The following is a 12,033-nucleotide window of genomic DNA, read 5'->3' on the forward strand; positions in this document are numbered from 1 at the left end:
CCATGCTGGCTGGGCCTGATCCCTGGTTATTCAGCACATGCCTAGCAAGCACACTCAAGATGAACCGCTCCAAAGATGCGGACATCAACCACTTCAAACTACTCTTGAGTCTTCTCTGATAAACAGCATCAATATCTTGGACTAGCCCCCCCAAAGACTTGAGTTTTACAGAGCTCAGCAGCAAAAGCCAGCAGGTGATCACAACAAGCAGAGTAAAAATGCAAACTTCACACACAAAAATGACAGAAGTGCTATTTCCCTACCTGAAATACCTGCAGCAGGGAAAATAGTTACCCAATCAGAAATGGATGTATATGCTAAATATGAAATGCTGTATCATCTTCTAAAATACATCAAGCTTTGACTTTCATTTTCATCTTCAAAATAAATTCAGACACACTAATGTATGTATACTAAGAACAAAGTTATAGTAGTTGGGTTTTTTTTTAATTAGTACCTCACAATTTTCTTGGGAAGGCTGTGTTTTTATACTAAAGTTCCTGTGCAGGTCAATTCTGTGAAATACTATTTGGGTTTATGCTTTACAGAATAAGCTTATTAGTTTAAAAGACAAACAAAACCCCACCAAGGTGTTTTAGAAATCCAAGCAAGTATTGCTCTGCAGGCTTTCACCTTATCCTACTCTAAGACCCTCTCATAAAAAAGCTCACCTTCTAAATTACGCCACTTTTTCTTGATATGAATTGGCACTACAGTATTTTTCCAATGACATGACTTACTTTCTAGCTAAGAAGTCCTATTATCTTAACAGGAGTGACCTAATAGTAGCTATTAACACTGAATACACCTTTGCTATTTTTAATTTACCTGAACTCCTATCTGTAAATTACCTGTTACATACAGGATTACTCATGAACAGTCTTCCAACAGTATTAAGTCTTGATCAAGCAACATTAGGGTAAGATTATGAGAAGCTTTCCACATTAAGAGCTTTTCAAAGCCTTTAAAATGAGATTGTTACACGCACTAGCTGAAGGCTATTAAAAAAGAAAAAAAGCAACAGTAAGTCATACCAATTTAAATAAAAGATAGAGATCCTCAACTGTGTTACACAGTTACACAACTATTAAAACATCACCAAAAAAGGACTGCATTATAATACAAAGCACTAGTTAAAATTAACCAGAATTGCATCACCTTCCCTTTCATGTCTAAATAAATGGGACACCGAGGCAGGATAACGCATTCGGAGTGGAATTAGCAGGCTAAACAGTAGCTCTCAGTTTGCCCACATCCATGTTAAGTTCCAGTTTTCACCTTATTCTAGGTTAACAATTGAGATAAAATGATGGCATGTGCCATAAGGAAGTCTTGAGACCTTACTTCATATGCTGTCTAGTCACTATCAGTACAAGGACTAGCAAAATGCACCTCAAACAACAAGCACTCATGAACATCAGTACCACTACCACCTAGTTACCTATACCTAGAGATAAACGGTTGTATGTGGGTTAAGGTTGAGCTCACACTGCAGCGACTCTCCCACTGGGAATATGAATACTGTTTTTCTCTTTCCTCTTTGGGAATAGTAGAGCTTGCTGTCTCAAGGATCTATACGCTCTCTGAACAAGTCCAGATGAACCTGGAGTTCAAGAGTAACCAGGAAGGGGAAAATGATTATGGGGAAGGTAAGGACACGTACGCAGAAGTACATAGTCTGTACCTTAGGAGACAAAGCAACAAGAAACAACCTTCTCATTACTCTGATCTTCTCCCCCAGCTCCCTCTTCCTCCACTCCCTCTCCCCCCCAAAACAGTAACATTAACTCTCTCCAGTTCTGAAAGACAGCCTCCTATTATAAAACTTGATAGTTAATATAAACAAAGAGCCTTTGGAATACCTACATTTACCCAGGCTAACTATACCACTATCTCTAATTGCTCAATGCTCTGAGTGACGTATTCAGAGACAATTTTAATTTATTTTGGATCAGCCTACAAACAAGCATAATAGCTGCTTCAGCCATCCAAGTTTCATTTACACTAACTGTCCAAAACAAACACTAGCACCAAAACTACAGTCTTGGTTTCCTTACCCCTTACTTAAAGGCCCTCCTAGGATTAATATTTTTTTTCAAAGATTCATTCTCAGTTAAATTTAATTTCTAAAGAAAGTTATGAAACAGGCTTTTATCTTCATTTGACCAGGTGTAAACAGAATGTAATAGATTGTGAAAGAATGGCATCATCAGGTCAAGAACCACCATGTCCTTCATTATTTCTACCTGAATCAGTAACAAATACTGCAGGAAAGCAAGCAAGAACGGAATTCCCTCAGCAAACTGTTGTTTAAGCATGCTCCCCTTCCACATACAGACTACCACCACACTCAACAGTTACCGACAGCCTTACCCACCACATATTATCAGCTTCCTGTCTTTTATATTTTTGGTATATTTAGTGTTATCTAACAAGGACTTCCAGAATTTAAATAGGCATCAAATTACAAAGTTGTTCTGCACGAAGTATTGTGGGGTTTAGTTTTCCGCAATACTGGAACCAGGAAGCAGCAATGAAGCTGTTGAAGTCTGTTCCTCTTGGCCTTTCACACACTATGAATTTCAGAGCTCTGTCTCATTTTCTCCCCATAGTTCTCATTTTCTTCTCCAACCTGAAAAATACTACTCTGAAGAGGCTCTTCTACATGGAAACCATTTCACTGTAAAACCTGCTCTGCTACAATCTCTCATTAAAAAAAACACGGAAACTCGTTACTATTTCATCTCCCTGTAAATACCAAGGGAAGAATCTGCTCAATCTCTTATGAAAACTATATTCAAACTTCAAAAAATACAAGTTGTATTTCCAGACTGAAGGTGGATCATACTTACAGATAAATAAATTGCAGAAAACAATATGGAAATGAGAAATATTTCAGCAGCAAAAATAAGAGTAAGATCAAAAGACAACTACACATTCCCGCAATGCATCTGTCAAGCTACAGTTCAAATCAACATCTCTTGTTTTTTCTTGTGTTGCATCACTATTATAATTATCTTGCAAACAATTGAGGTATGTGTATCTTCCACTGTTCAGTACCTTCTTGACTGCTATTAAAACTGAAAAGGTCCAGTCAAATTATTGATTCTAGGGTCAAGTTTACTATGCCTGAGAATTCAAAGTTACATAAATTCTTCTCACTCAAGTTGATTATGATAACCCATAGGTGTCCTCTTCTTCAAGGTTCATCTAATGTGATCTTCTGAGCAATCTTGGAAGCTGCTGTTTAATCAGCCCATTATAGGAAAACTTCTAATGACATACACTAACATCTGATCTTGCCTAAGAACAACTTGCACAAAACTATAGGTCCATAGGGTTTGTGAATACCTCTCAAAATATCAAGCTGTCTTACAGAAAATTTTGAACCTGAAAACAGCCTCTCTAAGTTTGACAGAACTCTATTTCATATATTTGAAGCTTTTTACATTCACTTTGATAAAGATCTGCTGATTGAAAATAAATAATCAATACACCTTTGTGCAACTGAAGTTCAGAAAGCTACTTCTTCCACACAAAAAACTACACAAGGCTGGTTGTAAGCTGTATCTGTACCTGTATGGCAGTAATCACGTACCTGAACTAAATTAAAGCCAGCAGCACAAGAGTAAAGCATTCCACTGTTACCAACTTACCTCTCTTCAACGTACTACATGTTAAAAAAATATAAAGGCACTGAGCACGGAACAAGTTTTAGAAAAAAAAGATTATTCCTGCATTGTATTTGAGGTGGACTGTTGACTCTAAAGCACTGTATTCCAGTTTGCAGATGTAAGATTAGAGTGCCAACGATCTCAGAACAATGTGTAAAATACAGCATACTTCCTGGCACTTTTAGTGAAATCGCTTATCATTTACAACTCCTTACAATTAATTGCCCCACATTTTTTATTACAGCATTTAACCCTGAAAACATGAAGTCTAAACGTAGATTAGTAAATGCTGGAAGATAACACAACTATCTAGACAGTTGAGTAAACACACCTGCAGTTAGGAGCTTAGCACTGCTGCCTTTGCATTCTCCATCTTCCACATTTTTGTTTGTGCTCTTTTCTTTTACAAGAGGAACAGTATTGTCGAAAGACATGCACTTGCTGGATGCCACGTTTTCTCCACTGTCTGGCTGATTAATTCTGCTGTTAGCTTCAAGTACAGGAGTGAAGTCCTCAGACTGAGCAGTTTCACCAGGTTCCAGCTGCGAGGAGCCTTTAGCCTGTGACACATTCTTTGAAGACACAGGAAGAGATTCTTCATCACTGTCAAATCCAAATGGATCCTCTGTTACCTCATCTTCAACTTTGGGTTTTTTAGGAACTTCAGAAATATCTGGTTTGACACTGGGCCTCTTCTGTCCTAATTTGGCCATGAAGGTAGTTTCTCCCCATTTCGTACTAAGGGTGGTCCGTTTGTTGGAAAACACTTCATCGAACTTGGAACTGCCGTTTCCCCCTTTCCGGCTGTAGGTCTTTCCAAATCGGGATGTCATTTTGGCTCCTGTTTCATATTCTCTGTGAGAAATGAAAGAAGAAACATCAATTCATCAAGTTTTTAGTACAAATGATTGTACTTCCTCGCTTTGTTTGGCCTAAGAGTGCCAGGCATGTACATTTCACACAAGCAACCTATGCATCATCTCTGTCCTTGTACAGACTAACTCATTTACACGTTTATGTAAGTAGTATATCTAGCAACTCTAAATTTAGTTACTTGCACATTTCTACAACAATGGCACAATGAATCCTTAAGAAAAATCTGCTCTGACTACATCACTTCTGGCATTTCGCTTTGGTTTTATACTGTCAAGTAAAGATGGCACTGCTCTCATGAAGCATCAGCAGAAAACAAGACAGCATCTTCACCACATCTGAACACGCCGTGCACTGCTAGAGTTCAGTAACACAGTATGGCTTTAAAAAGACTCTTCATAGCTAAATAAGAAAAACCCCAACTGTCAGAACGTTTCAAATTGCTACAGGTATTATAAACACTAATTAATCACAGATAATGATGACAACTTCACTCCATGCTCTTCTGGCATGCTCAGACTTCCTTAGCAAGCATACAATTGGGTAATACAATGTGGTTTATGCCATCTACACAGTCACAGTCAAGACTGGTACATAGCAATCCCCCCTGAGTAAATCTGATTTATCAAGGAGCAGGAACATTCCATTTCAATCCATTTCTAAGAACATGGAGGACACGTTATGCAGACTGGCGTAAGCCATGTCCAGTTACTGGCTGTTACAGCTGTAGCCCAATTCACAGTTTGCTCTCACAGCAGAATATGCTTGAAATACAAACAGACTAAACAGGAGCACATTTGAACAGTTCCCTGCATGCAGTCTATTCCTACTTCTGTTTAACAGAACCACTTCATTTCTTTTTCCCAAATCAAATACTTCAACTACTGGACAAACAAGAACATAAAAACACAAAAATCCTATCTGTTTTGTAAACCTCTGGTTTTTTTCTTTTTTCTTGGCCTGAACATGAATAGGGAATTTGAATTCTTTATAGTCAGTCTGAATCTAATCAAGCCCATCTTTCCAAAATTACTCTCCACAGGGGAGAAAAATGTCTGTAAAGAAAAAGACATTTATTTAAGCTATGAAATCAAAGAAATCCAACTGTTAAAGTGTCAACTGCTTTCATATATACTAAGTGTATGAAAAGTAGGGCTTAAAATCATCATTAATAAACTTATCAGACAACTGCTTTTATTATTAGTTCCCTGATATGTGGCATGCTGTCTATCTTCCATATCTTAGTTTTCAACTCACCCTTAAATACTAAACAAGCCTCTGCCAACACAGCCAGACTAGTTTCCAGCAACGTCATTCCAATACTTTGCTCTAGCAAGATTGTCTCACTAGTAACAGTCCCCCATTATCAGACCAGGCCAACCTTCACTTATCACACGAACCAAGAAATTTGTCAGGGCATCTATACTTGAGCAAAATTTAAGTTAATTAAGAGTGGCAGATTTGAATTTCAGAAGTTTACCAGACAGATGGTGTTGCAATGCAGAAGAGATACAGGAACAACCACTTTGGGAAACAGCATGTGCTTATCTACTGACCAGAATTCTGCTATGAAACACCATTCTGCAGACACCTTCTGGCTGCTGCTCCTAGACACTGCTCTTTAACCCCACCACCATCTTCTCCCCCCCGCCCAGGATCATCAGCCTACTCAGCAGTGCTCCAAAACACATCCCTGTCAACCCACTTTTTCTATTTTTGCTCCCCTGAAGTAGCTCTGATTCCCTATTTTCCATTCAAGAGTAGAACAAAATTTTCCTCACATACTTTAGAAAACAAGTAACAAAACAAATCTAACTTCCTAGGTTTATTTTGCCAATGTTTGAAAATACTTACGAAAGTCACAAAAATATTTTATATCAAAGACCAGTTTTTAGAGTTATAGAAACCAAGATCAAATATTTATTAACATAGCAGTTTCTATAGAACACTTACAGGGGAATATAACAATAATAATAAATTAAATAAAAAAAAAAATTTCACTTGCCCTCAGCAAGTTTTCCTCCCCTAAACCCTGACTCAAATAAGTATTTTCAACACTACCTTTTCAGCACCTGCAAAATAAACGACAGACTTAAATTAGGATTTGTGGCTTACAGTTTTAAAGGAGACTCCTGTAGTCAAGAGGACTGTATTTTTCAGAGAGTAGAGCTCCTCAACCTACATTTTCCTATTTCTAAGTTTAAAAAAAAGTTAAGACTGTCTCATGAGGAGGCTTGATACAAAATATCAAAACTCAAATACATAACATGAAGCAAACAGGTTAAAAGATGAGCATCAGAAAAATACAAATACACTACGCTATAAAGTCGTATCTTAAATCAAGATTCAAGATAAGGAAATACATACGTACTTCCTTGCAAGAGGACGCAGAACGGGGTTTTTACTTTTTACTTACAACTCTCCCTTGCTTTCTGCTCAGCACGAAACAAAAAACTTGGCCTATTTCACCGTTTCCACTCCCCGCCTTTCTCTCCTGCATTGTGCTGCACTATGTGGAGCAGCGCAAGAAACGTAAATACAAGCAAAACACGAAACGCAATTCTCCCGCAATTTCCCAGAGCCAAGTTGGCAGAGCGGCTCGACATAAAACACCCGACAATTCCCCAAAACGCCCGTCAGCCATCCCTACTCATCGCTCCTCTCTGCACCGCTCCTCTTACATAATCAAAGGAAAGGAAAATAGGTTAAATGCACGGAGGCAGAAGAAGCTGATGAAATCCCACGGTGACAGTTTCTTTTTTCCTCCCGCCCCCTGCGGCGGGGGGGGTGGTGGGGGTGGGGGAAGGGGGGGTTGGGGGTGCTAGCGGAACCGGGTCACCCCACCGAGCGCGCCCGGCGATTCCTGATGTCATTTCCCTTCCTCTCCGGCCCCCTCCCCCCGCCCCGCCAGAAAACCAACCCCACGACACAAGTGCCCGGGCCGCGGAGCAGCCCCGCGCGCCGGGACGAGCGGCTGGGCCCGCCGGCAACCGCCGGCTTTGTGGGCCGCGCCCCATTCCCCCCCCCCCCCCCCCCCCCCGCCTCAACCCCCGCCTCCCGGCCTGCACTTCACCCTCGAGCAAAGTCCCGCGACTCCAGACCCAAAAACTTCCCGGCGGGCCGGGGGCGGCCGCGGCTGCGTCCCCTAAGCCTCGCCAGGCCGCCACCGCCCCGGAAGCGGCACGGCGCAGAGGGCAGCGGGGCGGCCGATGCCCGTCGGGATGCCGGGGCCTGCTCCGCGGCCGCGGCCCGCGCAGGCCTCGAGCGCCGGCCCCCCGCCGCCTCCCCGCTCGGCACCTACCTCGGCGTCGGTTGGGGCGGCGGGGGCGGGTCGCGGGTGCGGGCCCGGCGCGCTCCGGGCGGCTCCGCGGATGTGGCTGTCGCCGCGGCTTTACTGGCCGCCGACCTGCCACTCGCCAAAGGCGCTCGCTGACGAGACGCCTCCGACCCTGCCCCGGCGGCGGCACCCTCCCGGGGTGGCGCGGACGTTAGGGCCCCCGGCGCCGCCTCCTCCGGCGCCGCTTCCTCCGCACCGGGATTATCGCCGCTCTCGGGACGGGGCCCGGGACCATCTCTCCGCCATTTGTCCCGCTCCTTCCGTCACTGCGCGTCCCACGCCCGGCCGCCGCCCCCAACCAATCGCTCCCCGCCTTACTCAACCGACGGCGCCGCCGCCACGCATGCGCCCGCCTCGCTGACGCCAGCCCACGCCGCGCTGTGCCTGCCGGGAGGGGTAGTTCGCAAGCCGGCGCGGGCCGGGCCGGGGACGCTGCTCCAGCCACACGGCCCCGCGCCGTCTCGGGCCCGCAGGGGCGCTGCCGCTCATGGGCGGCCTGAGGTGGCCGGGACGGCGCGGCCTGGCGGGACTCGCTGCCTCCACGCGGCCTCCTCTGTTCGGGCCCGCGCCCGCGGGGGGAACGTGCCGCCGCTGCGATTCTAATGGTGGGGGCGGTGTAGGCCGCCGCGGGCGGCCCGGCACTGCCCGGCCCCGGTAGCGCCCGACCAGGCCGCGACTCGAGGACAGGGTCCCCGCGCTGGGCCCGCGGTCTTTCGGGACCGGGCCGGCGGGGCGGGGCTGCGGCCCGGGCCGGCGGCGGGAAGCAGCCGGGGCGGCCGGGGCTCAGGTCAAAACCGTCCTCAGGAGCTCGGGAACGCGGCCGCGCTGAACCGGCCCCAAGTCAACTCCATTAAAAGTTTGTTCGCCGAGCAGCGGCGCGGGTTCCCCACCCGGGGGGAGAGCCCCCGCGCTCCTGGCAGAACTTTCTCCGTACTCACAGTGGTGGCACCGTCCCCAGCTTTGACATCCGCTCCGGGGAGGAAACATGCTCTGCAGAGAAGTCCCATGAAATGAGCGTAGTGCGGACAGTGAAACAGTGGCTTTCACATGCTCCGACTTCCACAAGCGCCGGCGTATACAAAGCAGTTACATCCACCCACGGACGTTATATTTATGCACGCCTTTGAGGCTTTAATTAGTGATACTGTCTCTGCAGAGTGAAAAATTACACGGAGATTGTGTTACACAGCAAATATGTGAAGGCATCAAACGTTCATCAAAGCCACTATTTCACATTTTCTAAGCGGTACTTGAGAACTAAGGACTCACTACCAGAAAAGTGCGCTACAAAGAACATCGTCCTCACAGATGTAGTTCAGCAATTTTCAGGAGCACCAAGAAGCTCAGGGGGAAAAAAAAAGGCAAAACCAGCAAAGGCAAGCAAGGCAAGCAAGGCAAACGAAGAATCTCACCCCCTCGGAACCTGAAGTGGTTGCACATGTGACCATACTAGCCATCTGTTGTTTGAGGAAAGGTTTTAAAATACAGGCCCCAAATGCAAGTTGAATTAAAAAGAAATAATTATAGAGGCTGATTTCACTGTGCAGAATAGAATAGAATTGTCTCGATACTTCTAGTTAAAAAACATAACTTTTTTCTTAATTTTATCTTTTCTCTACTCAGTGCAAAATTTCCAGCTTTCAATAATCAGATGCAAGACTATAGTTTTGTTTGGCCTTTACCTGGTACCCCTTGATGGGTTGGTAGCTTTTAGGTATCACTTGTGAAGGTCAAACACACCCTGAGTGTGCTTTCCAAAGCCAGCAAGCAGCCGACACTAAAGGAAGCGAAGATAAAATAGACTGGACCTCGGGATGAGACATACAAACCTGATTTGGGAGATGGTAGAGGGTTGTGTTGAGTTTCAAAGGCAGCTTACAAGTCTGTCTATAGCTATCCACCTGCCTCAGTTACTGAAGAGCTACTGAAAACAAGTTACAAATTTTAAAATACCTAATTTTAATACAAAAAGTGAGAAGATAATTTTTTTTCCCGTGAGTTCTTGTATCAGAGCTACTAATGAGCTTGTTTAAACTTCAAGAGTGCAATGGATAGCTAGACCGGTTTGAGTTTTGCATACTACTGTGTGAATCTGACAGTTGCACTTGGTGACTGATCGGTTAGACAAAGAGGAAAAAACAGCACTGGGAGAGCTTAAAGTACCACGAGGGTCTGTGCAGTTCTTTACAGCACTAAAAAATGTTGGTCCTGAGAGCCAGAATGTGAAGAATATGGCCAGAGTAACGGAGTGATACCAAGAAACTCTTTGGAAATAGTTTCTGTTTATATGGACAGTTAAGAGTTGAAATTAAATACATTTCTGACGGAAAGCCTGGGCCACATAGGTCACTGTGCTGGTTTTGGCTGGGATGAAGTTAATTTGTGTCACAGTAGCTAGTGTGGGGCTGTGTCTCAGATGTTGGTGCCACAAGGATGTTTCAGTCACTGCTGAACAGAGCTCATGCAGAACCCCTTTGCTGCTTCTCACATCTCCCCACCAGCAAGAGGGCTAGGGTACACAAGGAGTTGGGAGGGGACACAGCAGGGACAGATGACCTCAGCTGACCAAAGGGATATTCCACATGGCATGATGTCACACATAAAGCATGTAAAGCTGGGGAAGCTAGCCAGGAAGTGGGATTGCAGCTCAGGAGCTAGCGGAGCATTGGCTTTGGGTGGTGAGCGATCATGCTGTGCATCATGTGTTTTGTATATTCTTTTATCATTATCATTACTCTCTTCCTTGTTTTTTCTTCTCCTATTAAACTCTATCTCAATCCATGAGATTTACCTTTTTTTCCCTTTTTGATTCTTTCCCCCATCCCATATCATGGGGGTGGGGGGAGCGAGGAGTGAGTGAGTGAGTGTAGTTGTTACCACAACAGTCACTCAAACAGTAACTTGGAGGGGTAGTAACTGGGTGTCATTTGAAAGCTCTCACATACCACATGCCCCCTGGGCCAGCTTCAGACTTCCAGCAGCCTTTGCAGATCTCCGCATGGAGTACTCTGCAGCACTGCAGATCGTCATGGAACGTCACATTGCTAACAGAGGATAAAGCAAACTGATGGAGGTGCCACCTGTCCTATCTTAGGTATTAGCAGAAACCTCGAAGTCTAATAAAAACATTTAGATTGATGGTGGAAAACAAGCATTGTTATGTTCAACAAGAGCAGAGATGGGCCATTTTTTCCGCACCTTGAAACTTAATAAGCTTCACAATTAATAGGTTAAGTTTTGCTATTTCCATTTTCATCTGGCTTACCTGAAATGTACAGGTACTAAGGCAGAGCAAACAAAAGCCAAATCCCATCTCCATTTGGCAGTAGGTACATTAATTCTCAAAGCGGGTGGAATTCAATGGGCATCTCATGCTTTTTGTGGAATTCTATTCTTGGTAGTTGCCATCTCCCTTCACAAGAGAAACCAAACCAAAACCCAACCATGCAAAACTCTTCACAAAAGCAGCAGCATAGGAAACACTCAGTTTTGGCACTTCACAGGAACTGCAGTAAGAGGCAAGCAGCCATCTTGCCACTTGAGCTTTTCCACCTTAAAAACTTCTCTGGGAAAGCCAAAGTGAGTCCTACAGCTTCCCATTGCATTCCATTACTCACGACCCTCCCCCCCAAATTAGCATCTACGCTAGTCAGAAAGTGCTGAAAAACACAGCTCAAATACATCACAGCTGGAGGTAAGAGAGGGAAAAGCAGAATGGCAGAAGGAACATATAAAAAGGAGAGAACATTTACTTGGGTACATCAGATCTTAATATATTCTAGAATCCTCCCTGTTCTCTTGTTGAGCTTCTGCACTGAGATCTCATGGTCGGGGGCAGGGGGAACAACACAGACTTTTCAAAATGAACCACAGCCCAGTACAGAACCTTTCAAACAATTCTGTCCTGAGGCAGCTATTAAACCATTTTAACCTGTCGCAGTCTCCTCCAAAAGAAAACAGAGGCAATGCAGTAGCAAAATGGAAGGTTTCCCATGCAGCAGGTATTCCAGGATGAGATGAAGACAGTTGTATACTTCCAGAAGCTCTCAGGAGGTTTCTCAGTGTCGCCTCACGGACAAAAACTAGCATTTGACAGGAAGATCAGCCTGAAGTGAAGCTACAGACTGTAAAAGGACCACAGCAGTAGGT

The 12,033-nt window shown here is 44.5% G+C and overlaps 1 protein-coding gene across 2 annotated transcripts in view; it reads right to left on the reverse strand.

Annotated features, from left to right (window-relative positions):
* WAPL (WAPL cohesin release factor) overlaps positions 1 to 12,033 on the reverse strand; it is a 150,853-nt gene that overhangs the window by 66,665 nt on the left and 72,155 nt on the right. The window contains exons 1-2 of one of the 2 annotated variants that reach the window (XM_084264468.1): positions 7,849 to 8,061; positions 4,006 to 4,529 (exon numbers count right to left, since the gene is read on the reverse strand). In XM_084264468.1, the coding sequence (XP_084120594.1) occupies positions 4,006 to 4,507 (502 nt within the window). In that variant the 5' untranslated portion in view covers positions 4,508 to 4,529; positions 7,849 to 8,061. Of the gene's footprint in view, positions 1 to 4,005; positions 4,530 to 7,848; positions 8,062 to 12,033 lie in introns of those variants that run through there. The other variant, XM_084264467.1, reaches the window with a different exon arrangement.

This window comes from Gallinula chloropus (genome assembly GCF_964237585.1).
Source record: "Gallinula chloropus genome assembly, chromosome: 5".
NCBI classification, from domain to species: Eukaryota; Metazoa; Chordata; class Aves; order Gruiformes; family Rallidae; genus Gallinula; species Gallinula chloropus.